We start from the raw sequence: 26974 nt of genomic DNA on the forward strand, positions 1-26974 counted from the left end.
CAAATTATGAACTGGGCTTCCCAAACCTTCCAATGACAGACAACAGTCACTGAATGAGATCTTCCAGCAGGCTGGACAGCTCAAGCATGCAAGAATGTAGTTTCTTCAATATGTTCTGACATGTTAACACCACTTTGACACAGTCATAGAGGCTCAGTAAAATGCTAAAAATAGTTTTGGAGATCTCAAATGTGAATCCCAAATAATGAATAAGATAAACACTGTATAATATTTGATTTCTGACCATAATACTCCAGTTGATACCTGCATTTGTAAAATGCAGTGTTCTGAAGAACAATGGATGTTAAGACATAGATTCCACTAGCCTGAACCATTCCTCCCTGCCCACATCCCGAAAAAATCATACTTCTGACAAGATATTTTAAGAATAACTGAAGAACCATTTCTCAGTTTATCAGTGAGAAGAATAAAGTCACCATTTTTAAGCATCAGAACATGGGTTTTGGGCTATTTAAACAAAGCCACAGGGCCCCAGACTCTTATAGGAGTAAATGACTATCATACCACAAGGTCTGGAGAACACATTCAGTTGTCAAGAGTTTACCAGAAAGATATATTCCTGAGTAGGACTTTAAGCCTCTTCAGCTTAATTTTTGAAGCTACCTTAGCCCCTTCAAATTCTAAACATCTTGCCCAAGTGCATCATGGCATGTAGCAGTCACTAGGAGAATTCACATGTATTTACTTTTTCTGCATTCGTCATTTCACCACATAACACACCATGGGTATTTGTTAATTATCTCTACTTGTTAATATATTACTTCTATCTATCATGCCAAAAACAGCTGGCCTTTTCTAATCCCAAAATTTAAAAAAAACATCTTAAATGCCATTTAGAGGGGTTATAAGGAGCAGGTGTGTGGAAATGTAACCCTTGCTGAATTGCTGGTCATCATTATATTATAACTCAACTATATGGAGGCAACAAACTTTAGAATCGGACAGCTCACAATCTAAATTTCCCACCTACTTAACAATTTCTTTTGGGACTGTGGCATGATCAAATATGGATAATCTTCTCTTTTTAAAAATAAAAAATGGACAGAAAAAGCTCTTGTTCTACCAGATAGAGACATAGATAACACAAGATGAAGACATGGGATCAAGCTTATGGTCTATCACATTGGGTAGCTGGTAGGACCATATTACAAATGTATATCAATTATGTCCTCCAGTTACACTTATAGATTTATTGGCATTATAAAATTCTAATAGAATTTTAAGAACATACTGAATTAACCCCGTAACATTCTGCACTGCCAGTAAGTTTCATGATCACATTTTTGAACAGCATTTTTTCCCAGGCACAACTATAAGGGTAACCTCACCTCTTTTGGAATCTCTTGTACCCAAAGGACTTTACTTCATACCTTTCCATCCTGAGGCAGAATAGCTATCTTCAAAAGATAGTTATTTATTTAGAAGCTGCTCAAGAATGCCAGATGAAAGACTTTTATGCCCAAAAGCTTCAACACTCAACTTTTGACTGAAATATTGCACAGAATTCAATTTAGGTTAAAGCTATCCCTATGTGAGTTTATTTGTGGGCAGCGTGGGGAAAAAACCAATTAAGTGGCTTTCTCCCCATAACAAGAGCTTCCTTTTTAAACATTTGTGTTGACTTTGGAAAAGCATTTCTTAATCCATACTGTGATCTTTTGAAAATGGCATCAGCTTTCAGTGGCCATCAAAAGTAAAGCTCCCTCAAGCATTTTGCAGAAACAGTCAGAGATGATTTCTGAATCTGCTCAGTGGCAGAACATAGGCTGTAGTTGCTTCCTGGTAATGCCAAACCTTCTGTATAGACAATCAGACTCTTCTTTTGGGCTTAAAACTAAAGCAATGTTTAACAATAAAAGAATGAAGACTGAGAAATGACTTTCTCCCTGGGTAAGGAAAAAAAAATTGGTCCACATTCCCCAACTTGATCTGGCAGCTGCAAACAAAATGCACAAGGCCAAACAGAACCCATCTCATTCCAGGAGCAGCTTATTTCCATGGCTTTGCAACCAAAGTTGCAGTAATACCTGGGTAGTACAGCAAGAACATGAGGGGCAGAGTATTCCCAACATAGATGGTTTTCTCTGGAGAAAGTTAAAAAAATATCCCTATTCACTAACAGTAAGCCTCCATTCCTCCCCCGCCCCACCCCAAGACTGGCAGCTTTTTGGCAATTACCCAAGAGCGGGGAACTTTTACTTTTGTCATTAAGTCATGCTCATGGTCAAGTCCATTTCCCAAGGTTAAATGATTATTTTTTTAAAAAAAAAACTGTATAGAAATCAACACACTGCCATCATTCTGTGTATCTGAAGCAGCCACAAAAGGCTGTGGACTCATTGAAATCTCTTTTCTTCCCACACATATCGTTTTCCTGTAGGCACCTTCCGGAAAAACAGGCTGTTGCCTCGGCTCATGTTGCCCTAAATGAGAAGAAAATGAAGCAGGTGAGAGTCCTATAGACAGAGCATTTCGGCCCTCTGAAATTTACACACTATACAGCAGCTGAGGTTTGAGGGCCAGATAGTATGCAGTGAGTGAGCAGGGTGGGGGGTAATCTATAAACTACAGCAGAACAACTTTGTCTGGAATTTTTACTTAGATAGTAGGCATGCCCAAAGGAGGAACTCTGCCTTGTCAATTCTATACCCATCTCTCAGCAAAACATCAGGATCCTGTAAGGAAGGACAGACATTTCAGACATACCTCCCTATGCAACTGGCTCCAGCAATGTAACCAGGAGCTGTACGCTGGTGCATAAGGTGGGAAGCCAGCAGCAAGCCTGGAAAATAGAAGGCAAAGTTTACAGAATTCACTCCCTACCAGGTTTCAGTGCCAGTCACCTGTCTGAAGATCACAGCTTAGAGGCCATTTCCAGACCAGCCCTTTTTTGCTACACAAGGAAAGGGGATCAAGCAGGAGCTAAGGTGGTTGAGACAAAACTCAACAGGTAGTCTGACAGGAAACTGGCCTGCAACTGGCTTCTGTATGGCAGAGCAATCGAATAATTAACACAGTATTTTCAATGACGGGAACAGAAATTACAATTTAGCAAATTAGCAACCACAAACTAAAAGTAGTCTTCCCCATTCTGTAATGGCATTTGGAATACCATAAAATTGATTGATTTTATCGTAAGAATTAACAAATTGAAATATTTCTTAACATATTGTTATTGACTTACGGTGCGCTTGCTCACCTTACAGTACATTATACTAAGCTAACCTGCACTCACTTCTGAACAGCCATCAAAGTGCAGACAAGAGTTAAATGGAATCCACACACACGTGAAGGCTCTGAATAGTGGCTATTTGGCACAAATGAGAGGATTGCCATTTTCATAACCTAGTGGTAATTTTACTGCAAGGATTCAAAAGTGGAATACAAAACCAAAAAGATCTGATCTCGCAAATTTGAAATTTATCTTTTTACCAGCAAAACTTTTTCTATAGTACAATGTATCACAGAAAAGACACAGAATCCAGGCAGATTATTGCTCCAGGGTTATTCCTAAAAACTTAATCATAGATTCCTATTTCATATGATTGGATAATTACCAAAGGAAAAAAATCCAGACTTTTTTCAATACTTTATATACTTACATAATGAATTTCTAAAAGTGTACTGGATTTGCTGCTACCCACATGTCTTTAAATTTTTTGAAACTCTTAGCTGTTTCTCCAACCACAGATATTTTGGTTTTAGGCAGGGCTCTATAAAATAATGGGTTTTTTTGCCTACTGTAATTTTAAATTAAAACCTTTGAGTTCTTTTAGTCATCCCTACAGCCTCCCATAAAAAAGTCACAAACTTTTTTTTTAGCTTCTTTGGCTATGGTATGAACATTCCCAAGAGCAATTACTGAAAACATGAACATTGTGGCAAGGTGCAGCACACTGCTAAAATTCTCAATAGTTATTGAAAGAAAATGGCCTGAAAAATAAAACTGAGCTTTGTGTGCTTTCAAAAGAAAGCCAAGTGAGAGAAAAGAGAGTGTGCACTTACCCACAGCTATTAATGGCCATTAGGTTTGAAACAAGTACGAAAGGGTAGGTCAGCATACTGCTAAAGAACTGAAAGTAACAATACATGATATATCAGTGGAAAAAATATGCCAGCACTCTTTCCTCACCCATTAGACAGAGGACTAGATAATGACAGAACTCCCACTAACCATGCCCATACAGAACAACAGCAACTTGATGGGCTTAACAGAAGGATAAAATCTTAACACTGATAGAAGACAGGACACGGACAGGACAGGACAGGACAGGACAGGACAGGAAAGGAAAGGAAAGGAAAGGAAAGGAAAGGAAGGAAAGGAAGGAAAGGAAAGGAAAGGAAAGGAAAGGAAAGGAAAGGAAAGGAAAGGAAAGGAAAGGAAAGGAAAGGAAAGGAAAGGAAAGGAAAAAAACTGGCAATTACTCAGCTAAGCCCCCAAAGTAATCTGCACCTAGTAACAGCATTTGATACATCTCTAGTGAAGAATTAGTAAATTCCAACGTTGGGCAGAGATTCTGAAGGCTGAAAATTGGAAGGGGTTTTTAACACCATTAGGTAAATACCACTCTCTAGCATCCTTCTCAAGAGCACCAAGACCAAAGGTTTAAAAGTGAGCTATGAAGCTAGTGGTCCCCTCAGAAACTTTTCCCTTTCATCTACACCAAAGGAAAAAAAGACATTAAATTACACACTCACTCCAGTGACAGCCTGAGAGTAACCCTTCATCTCAGTCATGGTGGAGACCTAGAAAGAAGAGTCATCAATAAAACACAGATTCCTCAATAACAGAGGCCATTCCCAACTTTTGACCAAAAGGTAAAAGAACTCTGCAGGGCTTTGGGTTCAAGGCAAGAAGATGCTTCAGTGCATGGAACAGCCTAAAAACTGCCCTGCCCACAACTTCTTAAACCCAAGGAGAGCTTTTTTCGGGCATGCAGCAGCCACTGAGGACAATCAGGTTCTTTTAAGAAAGTGCTGATAGGGGCTACATTTAGTTATCCCCTTGTGTGCTTCAAAAATGACCCTTTGCTTTTGTAATCAAAATGCATTGCTTGAGAAAGCCAACTTAACCACAAAGAAGACATGGTACTAATATGTATTAGTATATGTATAGGTTGCAGACAGCCACATGTATAAATTGAGAACAGAAAAAAAATATTTGACTTAGCTAATACTGGGGTGCATAAAGCATTCTTTGCACAGACCATTGTATGCCTAAAGCCAATACTTAATGTTGGTAATCTGTGCCTGTACCATAATCCACGTTTTTCATCCTGATACAGAATTGAGAATTGTATGTTTGGTTGCAAATCATCCCAAGGCAACTGTGCTCCATGTGGGGTATTAGGCATCTGAACATCAGCAGTGACATGACAGCAGCTAAATTGAGGTATAGAAGCTGTAGGGGTGAACCATATGAGAAAGAGGGGAAAGAAAAATGAGGTGTATCAGTCTTACCTTCTTGCCCTACAAGATTACCTCAAAATTATTTTTGCTAGAGCCCAGAACAAACCTTGGTTTCAAGTTTAAATTCTGTTGAGTCATGAACCATTCAGAATAACTTGACAGAAACAGAAAGTGTTTATTTCATGTATGCCTGTTTCAACATGTTTCACTTCATGTATGCCTTTTGAGGATGCTGCAGCACCGTGAGAACAGGCACCTTCAAGGCCAATACCAGAAAACCGTAACCAAATGGAGCCTCAGCAGCCATTGCTGCTTCCTAACTACATAGCAATCTACAAGCAGAACGCTTACCCCATTCTCCAGTACATAGGTATTGATGAGGTAGGCCAGCATATTACAAAGCCACAAGGATAGGATGTCTCCAAGCAGACGGGGAATCAGGCCTCTGAAATGAAAACAGCTGACTAGTAATAAGACTGGATAACTTCAATACTGACATGACAACATAGTTACCACTAACTGCTCACATGGCAGGAAACTGGTCAACCATGTGCAAGACTAGGCTGAGCAACACCAAGAAAAAAAATTACCGTTTCTGCCACCCACTTTGGGATAGTGCATTGCTTAAGACTTCTGCCTCACCTAATCCAGCATCCTGTCTCTCACAACATCCAATCAGATGCCTTCTGAAAGCAAGCAAATAATAGCCTTTCTCCAGTAACTAATACAATACACAGTGGCATGCTGTATTCATTCTGAGAAAATCCTATGTAAAATCCATCCGATCCCTGCGCAAGCTGTCATGGTATGAAAAAATGGTAAAAACACACTCTAAAAAGTACTCACGCAAAAAATCCAAAGATGCCCTCTTCCCGGTATATGGTGACGAAAGAGCTAAACACTCCGCTGAAAATTGAAGGGGAAAAACAATCCATCAAGATTCTACAAATAATATGTGATTGCCTCTCCCATAGACACCATTACTAATCTCAACAACAGAACACTTCTGACATCATACATTAATTTATCTCCCAGCCTCAGTTCCTTCCCTTGTGTGGGTTAAAGCCCCAATGAAGTCAACCTCCCTGCAAAGATGTGTACCTGTATTTGGTCTCTCTGCCAATGAACTGCACCATACACCTCAAGGTGATCACTAAAGAATAAGAAGAGTCAAAAGGGAAAAACTATTGTTAAGACCTCACCTGTACTCCTCTACCCACTTACACTTATACAGGAGCATATAATCCCAAGATTGTTAACTCAAGATCCAGGCAAAACAGCTATGCTCCTGAATGGTACAACCAATCTGGTAGGTGGATGCAACATGTGGGTTGAAATAGAGCTCCTTTTGAAAATGTCAGGTTCAGCATCTGTTAGGACTCTTTTGAATCTGAGATAATCAAGTTTGATTATGGCCAAGGTTGTTTTTGCTCAGCTGAGGCTGGAACGTCAATTCCAGCCATTCCTGCAGATGGCCCATCTGGCCACAATGATATCTTCCTGAATTAAAACTGCATCTGGTTTACTGCAGTGGCATTTCACAATTCTAAGGTAATCAGACTGGATAAAATCCAGTGGCCAAGGTGTTCAGAGGTGCTGCATGTGGGAGGACACAAAACTCTTACTGAATCAGCCACGGTGCCTCAGTTCAAAGTACTATGAGAAGAGGTCTCTTTCTATGGGAAGAAACTTGAGATTAGGACTACCCTGCTCAATCGAACTGCCCTCCCCAATATGACTTGCCCACCTTTTGAAGTCATTATCAAAGACCCTCTTGCATATTACAACACTCTAGAACAGGGGTCTTCACACCTGGCAACTTTAAGACTTGTGGACTTCAACTCCTAGAATTCTGGGAGTGGAAGTCCACAAGTCTTAAAGTTGCCAAGTTTGGAGATCCCTGATCTAGAAACCCATTTCACTGAGGCTCAGGAGAAGAGGACCCTTCCATCAGCTGCACATCCTCACCAGATGGGTTCCTCTCATTGCCTCTCTTCAAAGGACGTCCTCAAGCATGGCCAGATTGATCTTGATTTGATCATTATTGATTTGATTGTCATGGTTATATTTGTGTATTCACAGACATTTAACTTGCTGCTGGTCCCAGTGTATTTGATTACATGGTGGTTTTTAACACTTCTCCTTGTTAGCTAGTTAAGGCCCATGAAGGAAGGTAGGGTGAAATGTTTCCAAATAGTTCATTATCAATGACTACTAACTGTTTGCAACTTAAAGGCAGTGAAGTGGTAAGAACATAGCAGGGAAGGACTAGGAGACAGCCATCTCTTGCTTTAATGCACAGCCAAAAAAAAAACCTGATGGTAGAGGGAGAGTTTCTTCTGTATCTAGGAATTACAATAACATGATTGAAGCTGAACTGAAAGATGAATCCATACATACCATGAAATGGGTGGGTGACTAGCGTAGCAGCAGAACGTGCAATCATCTCTTGAGAGGTCTAAGTTGGAGACATATAAGAATGGTTAGCCAGAAAAAGGGCAAGATGCCCCATCTACAGATTCCAGTAAAGGATTAAATAACTGCCGCTTATCATACAGTTTGAAGTAGTAAGATTAAACATTTTCGTTCGTTATCACTGCTCAGCCTATTTCAAATCACATTTTCAGTGGTCAGAAAGCAGCACTGCAGCCTACTTTTGCTGACTGCCTCCAATCTGGCGGTTCGAATCCCACCAGGCTCAAGGCTGACTCAGCCTTCCATCCTTCCGAGGTGGGTAAAATGAAGGCTCAGATTGTTGGGGGCAATAGGCTGACTCTGTAAACCACTTTGAGGGGGCTGTAAAGCACTGTGAAGCGGTATAGAAGTCTAAGTGCTATTGCTACTTAAGAAAAAAATCATTGCCCTGCTATCACCTTAGACACCTCCCAATATGATGTGTACCCCAAATATATCCCAACAGGTCTCATCTAAGGAATTTCAGTGAGCAGGGTCAAGGAGAAGAGCCTTTTCAGCTATAGATCCCTGTCCTGAGAAACACTCTACTACTGAAGATGAGAACTGCTCCCACCCTTCTGACCTTCCCAGAAAGGTATCAAAACTTAGTTTTGATGGTTGGCCAGGACTCCAAGGGAGCGCTCAGCACTGGAGGTGGTTGGGTAAGCAGGTGGGTAAGCAGATCTCATCTCCATACTGTCTGTTTCCTTGCTTCTAGTTTTTATCTAGCTTCTATATAGCTCTGACAGGAGCCAGAATATCATGACAGCAAAGGAACAGCTCACTTCTATACTTTCCTATGCTAACAAGATATTCATGCTTTTCAACTTCTTGATGATACAATCTATAGTGTAGGCAAACAGGCTGTTGCCTCATATCTCCTGGTTTCAGACTACCATTCCAATTATCCACCAGCCAACACATTTGGCAAGTGTTAGGTGAGGAATGCTCTTCTACACAATCCACAGCCAGCCAATTCCCCTGATAAATGAATCCCATATCTTACCTCCTTGATAACTTGATCGAAAGAGGAGCCAGATTCTTTGTGAGTATTCCCTAATTCCTAAAGAGAAAAGGAAAAAAAAGCCACTCTCAAAAACCACCAGCTAATGGGATCCTCAATCCCAAGTATAATATCAATTTTATTTATAAATTCTGCAGAGCTTTCTACTTCCATAGACTGCAGTATAAACTTTAATTTAAAAAAGGAGTTTTACTGGGAAGTTATTTATGAATGGACTTCGTGACATACCTCACTTTGGTCAGCATTCTGGCATTGCTAGAAAGAAAATATAAAGATATAAGCTCATAAGTTACCTTCACACAACCTTTTATTACCATCATTAAATGTACATTCTTTGCCATGCTCCTTCTGAGATTCTTTACTTCAGTGATAAGCTCTGTAAACCAGATTACATTGGCCTATACATTCTATATACATATCATTAAAGGCACCATAAACAAGAATTATAAATTCAACACACTGACTTACTCAGTCAATGAAGAATGCAAACACACAACTTCTGTCAAAATGTAAATCTGACCAGAACAGTTCAGTGTCTGAGGAAAAGGGGGTTGCTGAAGCATCCCTAAGGTCTCAAGTGCAGGTGGGTCACCAAATACCTAGATTTTTGGTCACATGACCCCAGGGGCACTGCAATGGCGGTAACTTCAGGGTCTGGGCATAAGTACCATTTGATCAGCACTGCTGTAACTTCTAATGATCACTGAACAAATGGTCATTAAGGGAGAACTACTTATAGGATAACTAGATTGTGTGCTCCATACTTGTTCCATTATGTAACCTAGCACCATCATTATAAGTTGGCCTAACAAAATAACTGTAGCAGCAATCCTGGTAGATCACAGAAATGTTTAAACATCATACATTAAAATCAAATAAAATTTGTACAATCTAGGAATAAAAAGCTTTGATAACCAAAGAACTGAACATCAAACTAGTACAGTGCTAGGTGCTTTGAGCTGTGATTTGTAATCTGTACTTGTAGAATGAATGCAAATCACACATAGAGATATGCAGTGAACAATAAACCAGACGAGGCTGAAAAAGAAACTTATAAGAAAGTTGTTAAGAGGTTATTTTCAAAATTCAAGCAAAAATGACCTACATTATAAAGTATTTGAAATCGGAAATATTTTGTTTATTAAAAAAAATATACAACTAAATTATAAAATACCTGTAAAACTTTACTGTGTACTACAGTGCCAATGGCTCCTGACCAGAGTCTAGGGGCTAAACCTTTGAAGAGTCCAGCCCTCCCATCAATCTTCATAATGTGCTTTGCTGAAAACAGAAACAGAGGTAAGCATCTGTCCTATTATTCACCCTTCTCCCACAAGTACCACATATCAGAAACTATCTCATCCTAGAAAATTCTAGTTTAATTCTGTTTAATGCCATATTAGAAATATTAAATATTAAGTTGATATTAACCACATCCATGACATTCAAGTATGCACTGGCTGCACATAACATCTGCAGGCAACAGAATCATATAATGTCCTTACCAGACTCTATTATCCACTATATAGCAAGGATGAGCAGCCTGTAGCTCTCTTATCAATTCTCAACTCTTATTACTCTGACCAGCATTAAGGAGTAACAAGAATTGTAATCCCCAAACATCTGGAGCCTTATTATCTTGTCCTCCCTGCTCAACAGTAACAAGGATGAGCGAAAGTTAAAAATAACTGGTTGCTTTGAATAAACATACAAAGAAACAACAAATTGGGAACCTGGTAGAAATTCAGCGCCTATCATTAGAGAAATTCATGAAGAAAAATCAAATCAGGAACAGGCAACCAAGTGAGGGTTTAATCCCAAAATAGCCAAAGACTAGAAACCTATAGTTCAAAACAGATACTCAATCCCCACATTAAACAGGGATTTTAAAAAAGTTATTGTAAAAACTGCACACTCGGGGAAAATATGGCATTGCTATAATGTGCATATGTATATCTAAATTGAATTTAAAATATGATCTTGAAAAGATTATAAGCACAGGAAGAAATGTTGACAAAATATTTACTAACAAAACACTGCTTACTAGCTGAAATTCCAAAGGGAATATAGACAGAGTTTTGACATTATTTTTAAATATCTAGTTTAGATACAGGTGAAACTCAAAAAATTAGAATATCGTGCAAAAGTTCATTTATTTCAGTAATGCAACTTAAAAGGTGAAACTAATATACGAGATAGATTCATCACATGTAAAGCAAGATAGTTCAAGCCGTGATTTGTCATAATTGTGATGATTATGGCTTACAGCTCATGAAAACCCCAAATCCACAATCTCAGAAAATTAGAATATTACATGCAATCAATAAAACAAGGATTGTACATAGAACAATATCAGACCTCTGAAAAGTATAAGCATGCATATGTACTCAGTACTTGGTTTGAGCCTCTTTTGCAGCAATTACTGCCTCAATGCGGTGTGGCATAGAAGCTATCAGCCTGTGGCCCTGCTGAGGTGTTCTGGAAGACCAGGATGCTTCAAGAGCGGCCTTCAGCCCTTCTGCATTGTTTGGTCTCATGTCTCTCATCTTTCTCTTGGCAATGCCCCATAGATTCTCTATGGGGTTCAGGTCAGGCGAGTTTGCTGGCCACTCAAGCACAGTAATCCCACGGTCACTGGACCAGGTTTTGGTGCTTTTGGCAGTGTGGGCAGGTGCCAAGTCCTGCTGGAAAATGAGTCAGCATCCCCAATAAAGCTCATCTGTGGAAGGAAGCATGAAGTGCTCCAAAATCTCCTGGTAGACGGCTGCGTTGACCCTGGACTTAATGAAGCACAGTGGCCCAAACCAGCAGATGACATGGCTCCCCAAATCAACACAGACTGTGGAAACTTCACACTGGACTTCAAGCATCTTGCAGTGTGTGCCTCTCCATTCTTCCTCCAGACTCTAGGTCCTTGGTTTCCAAATGAGATGCAAAATTTGCTCTCACCAGAAAAGAGGACTTTACCACTAAGCAACAGACCAGGTCTGTTTTTCTTTAGCCCAGGGAAGACGCTTCTGATGTTGTTTGTTGTTCAGGAGCGGCTTGACAAGAGGAATATGACATTTGAAGCCCATGTCCAGGATCCGTCTGTGTGTGGTGGCTCTTGATGCACTGACTCCAGCCTCAGTCCATTCCTTGTAAAAGTTCCCAACACTTTTGAATGGCCTTTTCCTGACAATCCTCTCTAGGCTGCGATCATCCCTGCTGCTTGTGCACCTTTTTCTTCCACACTTTTCCCTTCCACATAACTTTCTATTAATGTGCTTTTTGGGAACACCCAACTTCTTTTGCAATTACCTTTTGAGGCTTTCCCTCCTTATGGAGGGTGTCAACGATGGTTTTCTGCACAACCGTCAGGTCAGCAGTCTTTCCCATGACTGTGCTTCCTACTGAATCAGACTGAGAGACAATTTAAAGACTCGGGAACCCTTTGCAGGTGTCATGGTTTAATTAGCTGATCAAAGTGGGACACTTTGAGCCTAGAATATTGAACCTTTTTACAATATTCTAATTTTCTGAGATTGTGGATTTGGGGTTTTCATGAACTGTAAGCCATAATCATCTCAATTATGACAAATCACAGCTTGAACTATCTTGCTTTGCATGTAATGAGTCTATCTAATATATTAGGTTCACCTTTTAAGTTGCATTACTGAAATAAATGAACTTTTGCACTATATTCTAATTTTTCGAGTTTCACTTGTATGCACCAAATTCAGTTATATAACTAAATATTCTTTTCTTCAAAAGTTGTCTTTTGCAAACCTATTATAACATATCTGATAAGTCTAGTTCAAAGGTATGTATTCCTCACATACGCATCATAATTACGGCAATCCTACTGTGTTTTAGGCTGTTTATTTGCAAAATACATACATTATAGACTCACCATAAGCAAAGAGACCAGGCAGTTGATAGACTTGCCGACCAAAAATATTTCTTCCCAGAGTTGGAGGGAGGGGTTCATATCCCACCTTTGAAATAGAGACAATCCACAGTGAACTTTATAGCTTACAAATTGAACATTCTCTCAAAGAAACAGACAGCATGCATTGCACAGCATTAACACAATTATTTCATTAACAAGAAGTTCCTTCTTATACCAGTGGTAGAAGTATCAATGCCAAAAGCACAATTTCTATTAGTTGTGATTTTTGGAATATATGACCAATACTGAGGTAATCCGCAATTCAATATATTGGATAATGACATTGTTTTTTATTATATACAAATTTAGAACTATAGTGCAAATATATGTTCCCCCCCCCAAGCAACAAAATCTAACCACTTATCACTCTTTTGCAGTATTTTGCTATTAAGATTTAATTACTTAAAGCAGGAAACTTCCTTTAACATATCCTGCTACCTCAAATTATGCTGACTAGGATAGTTATAAAACAATAAGGGGGTTAATTCTTAAGATGAAACCGCTTTGGTGATTCATTGATTGATTTGCTAGGAACATGGCAAATGCACATTCCAATTCACATGAATTATTCAGGAGATCTGCAGTTTAGCAGAAAGTATTATTGGCAAACAAATATCAAGTTTTCTGATTTCTCACAGTACACATACAGGGGATGTTTTCCATACAAAAACAGCTCGATGTCTCCCAGGTTCTGAGTGGCCCTTTTTGGACAGTTATACAATTAACAAGTATCTCATTGCTCTTTACAAATGTACGGTTCAAAGGTTTAAGGTTAAATTGCAAGGATTCATGTATTCATATCCTGAAAATGCAAATACTCTTTTATAGCTTGTACTTTTCCTGGAAGTTCTTGTTCGGAAAGCACATTGTACAGGGAGACTGTGGTTTTTAGAAAACTAGGGTTTTCAGCCAAGAATGAAATAAGTATAAGGAACAACATGCCAGAAACAACCACCAACGTTACCAAACAAAGAAGTCTGAAATTACAGAAAGTTTGTCTGGGAGTGTCTTTGACAAGACCAATGAAAATAAGACAGACTTAAATATGAGGTTCATATAAAACTAGAAAAGCGATTGGAATTTTGAAAATCAGCTCACTTGCAAAGATACCTGAGTGGAACGAACAAATTTGAAACTGGCTTCTGCAATGAAGGCTGCCCTCTGGCTTACAGTGGGACTTTTATTCCTGCAGGAAACAATACCAAGCGTGGGCAGCGAAAGAGAAAAGCGCAGCGTCCTGGATATGATTTCGACTTTGTTGTGTTATGGGGACCGATTGCAAATCCCACTGCTAGCACTCAACCTCTACGGCTGCCACTGTGGAACAGGCGGCTTTGGAAAGCCTCTGGATGCGGTGGATCGCTGCTGCTTCTTGCACGACTGCTGTTATCGCCACACCAGGCTCTCTCTGAAGTGTCACAACAGAGTAAAATGGCAGCGCTACAAACTGCTGTGTAAAACCTCGGAGACGGAGTGCCAGTCCAAAAGCATCTGTGGCAGAACAGCATGCGAGTGTGACAAGCAACTGGCCGAATGCCTCACGGCAGCCAAACCTCAGCGGAAGCACTCTTTCTACAACCGAGACCTCTGCCAAGGGGCCAAAGGCTCCTGTCCCGCCATGCACCAGAACTGGACTAAAAGCCTGCACTAAAGTTAAGTTTCTGCTATTTACCTGATCGCAAAGCAAGGTTCCTTGGAAAAAAATTGAACTCTTGAGAGGGAAAAAAAAAAGGGGGGAACCCTAGCTGTGGCTCCAGTCTCTCCCCCCACGCAATCTCGGACATTACTGGTGTTTCTAGGCAAGAGGCAGAGATTGCAGGGGGAGGGGTTTGCTCCGAATAGAAGTGGGGGCGGCGGGGGGGACGACGACCGGGAAGAGCTGGAGGATCCGTGTCCTTCACCAAGCGGCGGCTTTACTACTTGCAGGTCGGCGACTATATTCACATGGGAACGAGAGAGAGAAGCATGGTCGTCCCAAGCCGAAGGGGAATAAAAGGCCTGGAGACTTGAGGGACGGGTGTGCGTGTGTATGAGATCCTGCGAGGGCGAGGGTCCACAGCGACCCAGAGAGAAGAGCGATCGTCGACCCTGGGTAATCCTGAGCGCTTGACGGTGGTCCCTCCCTCTCGGGCGTCCCCAACCCCCTCCCCTCTCGCACGAGGAGGGAAAAGCTGGAGGGGCCAAAGGTCTCACCTGTACTAGCACCTTCACGTACATGAGCGGCTGCGAGAGTACCGTGAGGCCGGAGCCCAGCAGCACCTGGGAGGTCGTATCCGCCATGCTGCAGCCGCACCGGGCTCTCCGCCGCGGGGGAGAGCGGCACAGAGAGGGGGGGGGAAGCAGCGGAAGAAGGAGCGGTCGTGCCACCACCACGTGACCTGCGGCGGAGGACAAAAAAACTAAAAGGGCTCCTGCCGCCGCTGCTTCTTCGTTCCCTCTTTCCTTCCGTTCCGGGTCCAAAGGGTTCCGGTTTCCGCCACCTGCGGAACAAGTTAGGCCCGAAAAAGAAGAGGAGGAGGAGCAGCCGCCGCCGCCTATGAAATCAGATCTTCCGATTTAAAGAAAAAAGAAAAGTGACAAATTTGCTTGACCCCAAGAGTCCCTGGATGCAATGATAGATCCGCGTTGAAAGGTTGTCTTGAGGAGGGCGATGGCGGTCGGCCGCACGAAGTTGGCGTTTCTTATCGATCTGGCCTCGCCTTTGAGTTGCGCTCGGACGCTTCCCAGCTCGCACTTGAAATGGCAAAAAGGCTCCGTCGGCCAATGAAAAGCGGGGCGGGGTGTTTTTTTTTTGGGGGGGGCGCCTCCGATTGTGTGCCCCTCCCAGTCTGGGGTGTGCTAGGCTGAGGTTTACGGGCCACTTTCAGCCCAAAGAAAAATACCTTGTGACGATTGACCCACCGTCTCCAGTTTAAGGAAACAAATCGGATTGCTTTCTGTACATCTTGCTGCATGTAAAATAACCATTTGCTACGGTAGTTTGAAAAGTTAAAAAAAACCAACAGAAATGCCTTCTTTTTCTGGCTGTGATCATTCTTGCTTATAGGCCTGTAAATCTGGCATACGGATGAGCAAATCCCTCGTCATTTGATTCAGTTAGATCTGTTTTAAAGTAGATGTGTGCAAGATTACAGTGGGAGTGTCCTAAATTTAATTTAGCAAAACTTGCTGTTCCTGTTCTGTGCGGCTTTCAATAGTATTTTGTTTTCTCAAGGTTACTGTAATAAATGGCTTATTTACAGGCCAGCTGTATACCTGCCCTGTCAAAAAATATTGTTGCTTTAAATCCATGTTACATGTGGGTTGATAGTGTGGAAAGGAAACTTCATGAGGACAGTGGTGTCACCCAAGCAGGAAAAGCCCAAAGGGAACATCAAGCCAGCCATAAAACAAACTTGTATAGGAAAAGAAATCAAATAAAAGGTATTAAAGAAGCCCCTTAGACAAAAGCCCAAATAATTAAGAAAACTAAGGAAACAAGAAAAGAAAACCCTTACAAACACAAGACATGCCAAATCAGCAAAACAAACAGACAAAAGACACAAAATATATTGCAAAGGAGACAGACAGGAGATTGCCACAAAACAAATATAAGAAACCATTAAGCTAAAAAAGATTAGGACGAAACCGATAATCCAATCAAACCACCCCGCAAAGTTTGCCTTCTGCACCCCGCGGAGTTTACCCTCCGGGGGAAATGAAGACAACCCCTGACAGGATTTAAAACATTAAGAAATACAAACACAAGCACACACACACAAAATGAGAAAAAGGTATATAAATCAGGGGCTTATCATACAAAGCTAGCTAGCCCAGGAACGCAGACTTCTTGCTATCTCTCGCCTTCCTGAAAAATAAAAAGATCCAGCTTTCAAGCAGTTGTCTGTATCCTTGCACCGGAGCTCTCTCAGCAGGAAAATCGAATCCTCAGAAGAAAGGCATTTTCCAAGCCTTTCAACAATAGTTTGTCGTGCAGACTTTTCTGCCCTCTCCATATGTTTCTGGCAAATTTCACTATACAACCTAAACTAGTTGGAAAAATCCCTGCCTTTGAATCTGGATTTCTTGTGCAGTTATAGACAAAACTGCAATAAGTATCAGATCCTTTTGCTCAACTTTTAATTTTCTTTTCATTTCTCTATCCTTTCTGCTCTGAAGAGTAATCCATTAAGAAAACCACGTTTTCTTGTTCTTTAATTGCACCATGCCTAATACATAATGAAAAATATGCTTTCTTCAGAACAGTAGCAGTTGCAACTGAAATATTCTCTACATAGCTGAATCCGAAAAACTCTTCCCAACAAGATGACAATAATGAAAATTACTAAGTTATGGTGTGTCAAGTAGATCTTATATGGAATACAAAAGTTTAAAGTATGAAAAAGTCCCAAAGACGTGCAACTGTGCAAAAAAAAATTGATGGTTGACAAATGGTTGGTAAAAAATATATGCTGACACAAAAAATGTAAGAAAATTGAACAATGATTGCTATGCATAGACTTTTGCATGGTGATCCTTATTTGCATTCATATTTGATATATGGCTCTTTTCTACATGCACCCTATCAAGGCAGGCCTCAATATGCAGAATGTAGACTGAATTTTTTTCACAAATCTGTAAATGAGGACATTTGTAACTGACAGTGATTTCAAGAACTACATGCCATGTGAGAAGTTTTATTTTACATCTATGAATAGTATCCATTTTAAAATAAATAAGGAAAGTGTTTAATAATACAGTTTCCTGGATTTTATTCATTAATGGGGGTATTCATCACAGATGATAGAGGGAGTATTGAATGAAACACGCACTCCACGATTCAGATACAATACTACAAATGGAAGTGTAATGTTCTAAAATGTGCACCAAAAGAGCAAAGAGAGCTGCTTTTCACTAAGGAAAATGAATGCATATTGACTAGGGTATGGAAGAAAATCTACACTGATTTGTAAAAATAGTTGAATAAACATTCATAAAATAGCAAGATACACTTAAGGGGTGCTCAGTAAATTTTATCAACGTTAAGTTCATGAGAACAAAAACAGTTATGGCATTCTAAGCATTACATTACTACATTCTGCACAAGCTGTGCTGCTTTACAGTCTCATCACTGGAATAAAGTGGTACCACAACATGGAAAAAGTAAGGGACTTTGCTCTGACATCTTCAATTAGTATCAAAGAGGACTGTTTCACTTTGCCAAGCCACTTTGATTCAATAGAAAAATCTGTTTAGCTATACAGTTCTACAAAAACCAATAGCTGCGTTGCCATGTTTGATTCTGCTTAGCCTATATGAAAGGGATACACATAATTTCTATACTTTATGAATATTTTGTTCATTAATCTATTTCAAGTTCTGTGTTCTTTCTTATTGGTCAAATTTATAATTTTACAGCACTAGACTAGCAACAGTCTAATTATAAAGACAAATAACAAAAATAAGACTTCTTTTTTTAGAACATAAATTGGTGTTTAATTAAGATATGATTAAAAACTTTATTTTTGGAAAAAAATTCTAGAAAATATTTTCAAAAATGGTCATGTTGTCAATAGGAAAAAATACCCAAGGATGCCAAATGTAATCAGATATTTAGGTTCTTTGTGTAAATTAACTTAAATTTGACTCATAAATCTTCCATGTCTTTTAGTTGCTATTATACTGTTTTTCAGTGAAACATAAATGACCATTAGACATGTAAAGTTCCTCAATCTGTAATCTGAACAATACAAAAGCAAAATAATATTTCTGATACATTCATGTATTTTTCAGCACTGTACTTACAATTTGTCATTTAAGTTGTTTAAGTTTTTTTTAAATAACAGAACAAAATCCAGTCTGAACAAGTTTCAAAATCTGTTAACCTTTGTAAGTCACAGACAAATTTCATTAACATACCAAATCCATAACCAAATACAAGTTCCGATACATGGCTTCAATATACTTTAACAGAGATTTGTTTCATTTTGCCCAACTTTAAGAACATAAACATTATTTTATGATCTTTGCATCCTCAGCACATTTTTATGTACTATAATGCATACATGTTTTATTTTTTAATTATGAGCTAAGGCAGTAATAAGAGTCCAGATCTGTCAGTGTACTCCTAAAAAGTAGGGGAGTGATACATTCACGCAAAGGATATAAATACAGTAACAGTTTTGCTTGCTTTTTGTGCATTGCAGTAATAAAAAGGTATATCCTTACAACTGCCTATGAACAATAAAATTGAGTTTCTAGAATTTGCAATGTTTCCATCATAAAAAAGAAAACTTTGTGCATGCATTAGTTAGGCATAATATTTTTCCTACTAGAAAAGTGTTGAGTTACATTCTACTGCAGGTGAAGAAGTTTTCCAAAGCAACATTTGCCAAAATAGTATGTGTTCAATGGTGGAGGAGATATTTGTAAGAAGGAAGAACTCTTCCTTTGTTCACTGAATTTGTTCTAAATTCATTCACTGATTTTTCATTAAGCTGATTTTGAATCTCATTAGAGAGCAAATGATTAAAATAATCAAGAGGAGATGAAAAAGGTAAAAACTTCCAATAGGTTCATGAAACTTCCTGCCGACAATTCTCCTCTGTCACACAATCTCCCTCCACACATAGCCCTCTTTATTATCAGCAAAACAAATAGGTGGGAAATGCAGCTTAAGATATTAATGAAGGAGGAAAACCCCTGTCCTTCAGAACACTTTGCAATTTATATGTGGAAAGAAGAGAATTTACTGTCTTCATAGTCAAGGCTCCAAGTTCTCATTCACTAAAGATGTCTTTACACTAAAGTCTTGTGACAAATAATCAGAACAGGAAACTGCCTGCTTTCCCATTGACCAGCTGTTAACTCAGTGTAGCTTATTAAAAAATTCATGGTTTAATGGTTCCTGGTACACAAACTTAATGCTTGGACTAGTTTCTCTGCTATCATGTGATGAGTATTTTTGACCGATTACTTTATGTAGTCCCTTGGTATTGGCACAGTATTCATTCTCTGTCCTGAGAAGTATGGGGTCAATTTGGAAAGGCTTCCATATGAATTCTCGATGAGGAAGAACCTGTGATCTGCTTTGACTCAAGTGCCACCTAGGTCTGTTGCCTAATACAATCTGAGATTTCAAAGAGAGACTTCGACGTAGCATTGAAGTCACAGAAGGTACTTCAGGGTTCCACCACAAGGACCTAAACAGGAAGTGGGAGGTGTTAAATAAGTTTATGATAATAAAAAACAATTTATAACAATATTTTCAAATAGATGGCTCATAGTTCCACCAATCAAAGTACACTTTACAGTTGTTTCCTGTTTTCCTCTTCAATTGTTTTTTTTTTTTTTTGAAAAAAGGGTAGAACAAACACTGGGTGCATTTCCTTTTTAAGTAGAGTCTCAAAGGGATTCCAGTTTCCTCATAGAAACTATGGTACTGATGGTTGGATTGTTTAATTATTTTCCTTCATAATCCCTTTCTCTATGGTTTGTCCTTAGGGAGAAATATGGTTAATCACTTTACCTTCTGGGGAGAAGGATTTTGATAAAGAAACTAGTGAAACAATGATGGAAAGAAGAAATACATTTCCTATCACAACTACTGGAAAAATATTTTTTAAAAAACCTCAGAAACTCAGAAGCAAAACAGTAACATAGAATGGATGTGAACTTGATGCTTAGGAGTTAAAAATGCATGTAATAATTTTAATGTATTTCTTCGGGCAATAAACAATGTGATGTCTATATAAGCAGACAACAATGTCTGCAGTAAATATTCTGTTCACCTGAATTCTAAGAACTTAAACGTAACTAATTGGTGAAGGATGATGTGTTCTTTCGTAAATAATCTCTCTTTTAAAACATTTACTTAGGGTTGTAGGGTGGCATCTACCATTTAAGCCTAAAATGCAAAACATGTTGCAAATTGTCAAGTGCAATAAACCTGGAACAGTTTAATTCAAAGCACTTCAAGTTTATTACATGTATAGCAAGAAAAATATTGAAAACAATGATAAAACTAGCTTTTGCTGATGTTCCTAAAATCAGTAGTTTTCAGAAAGTCATCATTGAACAAAATGGCTTTTATTAATCATTATGGGGTTTTATTAATAAACATATTTAATTTCCATTTGGTCTTGGCCTAATATGAGAGGCATCACATATTCCTAAATTGCCTATATGGGATAATATTGTGGGATGCCAATTCTGAACTGACTTAACTTGCATTTTCCACCCAAATAGTTGGGAATTGCTTCCTCTGATTTAGGGCTATATATTATACATTAGCCCAATAGATATTCTCTGCATGTCTTCTATCCCTGAGTATCTATATAAAGAGAATATACATATTATCCTCTTAGAATGCAAGAGCTTGTTCACCACAGTTTTCCAAAAGTCTGCAAGCCTGTTGAACACAGCAGCAGCTCTGCAAGGAAGAAGAATTTTATGGCGATGGAGGAGTGTGTTGAGATGGGTGGGTACATGTTGAACGGGCACGTTTGTTTCATGCTTAAGTGTAAATGAGGAAAGGACCAAAGAATCTGATGAAGAGCAATGTGTACATCAATGGCATTCCTATTCAAAGCTAAATACCTAACTTCAAAGACACACATCAAACATGGAGCATTACATCTGGACAATATTCATTTTAAAAAGTGCTTTAACTGTTTGAGGATTAAACTTCAGTGTCTGAGGCAATACCAGTGCCATTTCACTAAACACTCATTATAATCTCCAAGAGTTGGGAAATGGTAATACCTGTACCGTTTGACTCCAGGGCAGGATGATGGAAGAGAGGTACCTATAGAGAAACAAAAATACATTTTGGAAAAACATCTGCAAAATCATAAAATAATAGCAGTAATGCATTTTTTTTCCTAAGACATTTTTTCTCTATGTAGATGACGAGGGTGCAGCATTTATAATAGACCAGGTTTTGCACTTACATAGCCCTTGGTACAGAATTGGTATCTGAGTGGCATTTTAATTATAAACAAATGGTCATGCTTTAGTCCAAGCTTTGTATTTTTTTCATCTATTGAAATCTTTTATTATAATTAGCCACACTTCCAGTAATATTTATTTCTTACACATTCCACAAAATTTGCTAGTGTTTTGGCATATGCAGCTTCTCATACCTGCATCCTGTTTCCCATTAGATTCTCCATTGGAATGCACATAAAATGGAGCAGGAAGCTGTTTGATGGTTGATGTGGTGAAGCTGTTTTTCTGTATTGGTGATAGAGGAATCGTGGATATCAGGAGGGGACTGGGATTCTTGATCCTGAACTCACATTCAGTCAAGGGAACAATCTGTTTTCCTTTAGGAATCTCTATATAGCAGATATTTTGTAGAAAGAACATATCAAATGAAAGGAACTCAACATTCTCTAAAATACACTTTTCTGGAATCAGAAAAACTCTTACCTATTCACTTTAGTATGTTCCAAATGAAATTATTTGCACAGATATTTAGCGGCTCAACAAAATACAGCAAAGTCTTTTTGTGAGATTTGAACAATGTTACCCAGTTAGCAGTCTTGAAAGGATGATATTTTTGTTTTTTTGCTCTGACTTGTCACAGGAAAAAAGTGGTGTTGAATAAAGTAGATATTTAGTACTAACCACATCAAACATTATCCCAAGGTTTAGAAGAAATATTTTATGTCTACAATTGTTTTCAAACACAAAAACTATAATTTCTAAACTCAAATCTATAAATCATACCATGGTATTCTCACTGGATTATTATGAGTGAGGTTTGAGGTCGTATTTTTCCAAAGATTTTTATAGAATCTCTATTTTGAACCAATGGAAAAGAGGATTTGTACTACTGTCAGCATGTTAAACCATGAGCTGTGGTGACCCACTAGTTAGAATGAAGTATTGCAGGCTAATTCTGCTGATTGCCGACTGCCAGCAGTTCGGCAGTTCGATTCTTACCAGATCAAGTTTGACTCAGTTGACTCAGCCTTCCACCCTTCTGAAGTCACTAAAATGAGGATTCAGACTGTTGGGGGCAATATGCTGACTCTGTAAACCACTTAGAGAGGGCTACAAAGCTCTGTGAAGTGGTATATAAGTCTAAGTACTATTGCCATTGCTATTGAATGCTCTCAAACAATAATAGTCACTTCATCTTGAAATGTGTAGAGGCAATTTTAAAATTAATATATTATGTGAAAGGTTGGAAAGGAAATCAACTACCAGGCTGGATGACAGTTGCAATGTGATATAACCAAATTTATTGCTTATTTGCATGAAATTAAGAGATACAAGTATAAATTAATTAAGATAAAGATGCTGGAACAGGGAATTTTGATAAGGTAGTAGTCATAATTTCACATAAACAAGATGAATTTTTCCATAATACATGTAGAGAGTTAATAGCTGGGATAGTGCATTCCCAGCATACCTAACAGTATATGTAGATAAATATCTTACCTTGACACTTTTGACAGTTATTTGAGTTTTCTCCCTGAAAAAAGAAAGAGAGTGAATTACACAGATGGTCCTGTATCAGACAAATGTATGTCTTAAATCTCTGCTTGCCTTATGTTACAAATATATTTGCTGATAATGATTAATGATTAATGATCATTACTTGCCTTTCTTGCAGTTCTTTATACTATAGAAATTATGGCAAGTTTGAAATAACATTTGCAATTTTAAAATTGGACATACAATTTTGGACATCTGTATTCAAAGATACAAAAATATTTATATGCCTTACATATATTCAAATTAATTAGTTTTAAATTCTAATGGAAAACGTTTCTAGCTGACTACCTCTGTCCAATAAAGCTACATTTGATCCAATTTTATTTGCTTCTTACCAGAACTTTTTCCTTGTGCTTTAATGGATGGTTCACAGCAAATTTCTGATGCAAATCATTTCTTTCTTTCCTGGTTCGCAGAAGTTTCTTCTTCTTCTTTTTCTTCTTCTCATTACAGTCCTCCAAAAAGAAATACTCCAATAATTAAATATACCAATGATCAAATTGTGATACGTTAACCTATGCCAAATCAGCTAAATCTTTACAAAAATGGTGAATAAATTTTTGAATGCATCCAAGTGGTTAAAATATGTTTTGGGATGGAATAAGAAAAACACAATTTTTAAGGTTTTAGCCATGTTAGCTCCAGACTGGAATATGGGAATATTCTAAAGACATACAAATTGGTTCCTATGGTATTAGCTTTTCCAAATATTGCTGCAATAAAGAAATAGGCAATTAATTATTGGTCCCCTTATTCTGAAATATAAAATTATCAAAATGTTATTAGCCATTGTTCAAATCAAGCTATATTTTTACTAGCTTTAAATATTCTTAAATATTATAGCTATTTATAGATTGCAATTGTTCCCTGGCAATGAGGCCATAATCATAAAGTAAACCCTGTTGAATATTAGAATATTTCTGATTTAACATGCATCAGGGTACAGAGTTATTGTTCCATTATTATTATTAATTATTATTATTATTACTGTATTATTATTATTATTTAAAGCTGCAATTTCTCATTTATAAATAGAATTCTTGGACTTCTACAGTGGTTTATCCTGGCTGAGTTATAGATCAGTCATACTGCCTACTTAGGTTTTGAACAAGCTATTTACCATCAATTTTAAAATTATTTACTGAATTTATATCCTGTCTCTGATAGTAGTAGCTTATATGAGATCTGTCCTAATTTTTCTCCTTATACCAGTTGTTTGAGATACTTCTGGCTAAGAGAAAATAACTGGTCCTAAATGGCCCAGGATATTCTATAGTCAAAACAACTTGAATCTCAGTCTACCTCATTCAAATCCAGCACTTTAGTTGTTAAGTTTGAGCAATGAGAGGCTGAACCAGAGCATGAGTGCAACAGTACTTTATTTTACAAATAAAGGGCTGACCGTGCTTGCCAAGCCTGGAACTGGCTCGCAGCAATCAGCAGCCAGTTGGACCCGCAGCCTGCTTTTATAGCTGGCTGCTGGGAAGAACCAACCAATGGGAATGGGGGAATAACGCCCACACAAAGTGAGTGGACCTGGTGAGAACTCCTTGAGTCCTCAGGACATAACACCCCTTCCCCCAGATGCGAACACGCATAGTCCTTGAGAGATAGATGGGGGTTTGTGTTGGCGCCGGACGGCGCAACTCGGGAACATTGTCTGACTGTTCGGTATCAGTCTGTGACGGTTGAGCTGGCATAGTGTCGCCAACACTCTCTCTGGACTGGGCATCCTCGGAAACCACGGGTTGGTTTCTGGGGTCAAGCTCTCGTGGGTTGGATCCGGTTGGTCAACTCTCTGGGCGCTGTTGTCCGAGTTTGGGCTGACCGGGCGACCGCTGGCGCAGACTGGTCACTGGGTGCGGTGTGGCTGGGTGGCGGATGATACGGTTCCCCTTCGACTGGAGACTCTGGATTCTTGTTTGCGAGGTTGCTGAGGCGCCTTCTGAGTTGGTCTATGTGTCTCCTCCAGACGCGACCATCCTCCAGCCTGACTCTATACGATCTCGGCCCGGTGACGGCGATGACCTCGCCCGGAATCCAAAGTGGGTCCCCAGCGAAATTCCTTGCGAATATCGGCTCCTGTAACATAAAATGTCTAACCCCGAAGTGGAAGCGAGGGGAGAGTCAGGCAGTATTGTGGGTGCAGTCTATCTAATACAGTCCTCAGGCGCGGCCCATCAGAAGTTCCGCTGGGGACTTATTGGTGACTGCACAGGGGGTTGAGTGCTGGCTCATCAGGAACCGTGAGAGTTTGTGGTGCCAGTCATCTCTGCCAAACCTAGCGAGGGCCTCTTTGGTGGTCCTGACGGCCCTTTCAGCCAACCCATTACTCGCAGGGTGAAATGGGGCTGTGAAAATGTGGCGAATGCCTAGGTTGGCTGCAAAACGGCTGAATTCTACTGATGCGAACTGTGGGCCATTATCGGAGACCAAGGAGTCGGGTAGTCCATGTGTAACGAACAGGCGCGTTAACACGTTGGTGATTGCTAGTGTGGTGGTGGTGGATAGCTGCGCCACGTCTATCCATTTGGAATAAGCGTCCCACGACCACTAGGAACATCTTTCCATGCACGGGCCGGCCAGATCGATATGATTCTAGACCAAGGGCGCTGGCGCTCTCCCATCTGGTAGGGGTGGCGATGGGGGAGCAGGGCGGGATTCCTGGCAAATGCTGCAGGAACTTACCCAATTGACAATGTCCTCGTCTAGACCCGGCCACCACACGTAGCTGCGTGCCAACGCCTTCATTCTCACAATGCCGGGGTGTCCCTGGTGCAACGCTTCCAGGACTCGGAGTGCATGCGAGTCGGAATGACCACTCAGTGCCCCACAGTAGACAACCCTGCAAACTGGACAGCTCCTGCATGCGAGTCTTAAAGGGTGCGAATTTGTTATCAACATTGCCTCCCGGCCACCCCTCCTCACCCAGTCGAGCACCTGGGCGGCGTTTGGTCTGCCTTGGTTTTGGCGGCGATGTCAAGGCGGTGATGGGCAGGTCCAACTGGGTGATTTCAAAATGGCATTGACAGGAGCTGGGTCTTCAGCCGGAGCGGGTAGGGGCAGCGACTGAGCGCGTCAGCGTGGGATAGAGTTTTGCCGGGCGGTGGATAAGTTTGTATGAGTAGGCCGCTAGGAAAAGTGTCCACCTTGTCATCCGAGGGGAGAGGACTTGAGGTGTCTGTTTGTCGCCCGGCCAGTAGGCCCAGGAGGGGCTTATGGTCGGTGACCAGTTCAAGAAGTGGCCAAAAGGAATTCGTGAAACTTTTTCACGGCTGCAACAGCTGCTAGGGCTTCCTTGTCTATTTGGCTGTAATTTCGCTCCGTGGCGAGGCGTCCTGGAGAAAAAAGGCAATGGGGGCCTCGGCGCCATTGGCGATCGGTGACTAAGGACCGCCCCAATTCCAAAAGGGGATGCGTCTGCTGCCAGTACTAAAGGAAGGTTGGGGTCGGTTGGATGAGCACTGCCTCTGACGTAAGTAGTGATTTGACGGCGTTAAACGCCTGGTCTTCTTTGTGCCCCAGTGCCACGGTGACTTTTTGTCTAGTAATCTGTGTAGGGGTTCGGCTACTGAGGCTTTATGGGGCAAAAGGATGCATAAAAGTTTAGGAGCCCCAAGAAAGCTTGTAGCTCCGTTTTGGAGGTCGGT

At 39.9% G+C, this 26974-nt stretch overlaps 2 protein-coding genes across 3 annotated transcripts in view; both read right to left on the reverse strand.

Annotated features, from left to right (window-relative positions):
- Positions 1-1129: 1129 nt before the first annotated feature.
- On the reverse strand, positions 1130-15154 carry MTCH2 (mitochondrial carrier 2). Of its 2 annotated transcripts, XM_026708039.2 has the most exons (13): positions 15033-15154; positions 12801-12885; positions 10083-10189; positions 9137-9163; positions 8891-8947; positions 7831-7888; positions 6532-6583; positions 6277-6336; positions 5782-5875; positions 4720-4767; positions 4027-4094; positions 2728-2803; positions 1130-2444 (listed from the first exon to the last, which is right to left on the reverse strand). In XM_026708039.2, exons 1-13 carry the CDS (start codon positions 15117-15119, stop codon positions 2358-2360), a joined length of 906 nt encoding a protein of 301 aa, XP_026563824.1. In that variant the 5' UTR covers positions 15120-15154; the 3' UTR covers positions 1130-2357. The 2 variants fall into 2 exon arrangements, with proteins under 2 accessions (XP_026563824.1, XP_087776772.1); XM_087920646.1 differs by lacking the exon at positions 9137-9163.
- A 3141-nt stretch (positions 15155-18295) lies between these two features.
- AGBL2 (AGBL carboxypeptidase 2) overlaps positions 18296-26974 on the reverse strand; it is a 32924-nt gene continuing 24245 nt past the window's right edge. Inside the window, exons 14-18 of the mRNA XM_087920645.1 lie at positions 23660-23779; positions 23268-23301; positions 21962-22156; positions 21582-21624; positions 18296-20020 (exon numbers count right to left, since the gene is read on the reverse strand). Of these exons, the coding sequence (XP_087776771.1) occupies positions 19687-20020; positions 21582-21624; positions 21962-22156; positions 23268-23301; positions 23660-23779 (726 nt within the window). The 3' untranslated portion in view covers positions 18296-19686. The remainder of the gene's footprint in view (positions 20021-21581; positions 21625-21961; positions 22157-23267; positions 23302-23659; positions 23780-26974) is intronic.

This window comes from Pseudonaja textilis, chromosome 1 (genome assembly GCF_049901715.1).
Source record: "Pseudonaja textilis isolate UNSWEBS1 chromosome 1, rPseTex1.2, whole genome shotgun sequence".
Taxonomy (NCBI): domain Eukaryota; kingdom Metazoa; phylum Chordata; class Lepidosauria; order Squamata; family Elapidae; genus Pseudonaja; species Pseudonaja textilis.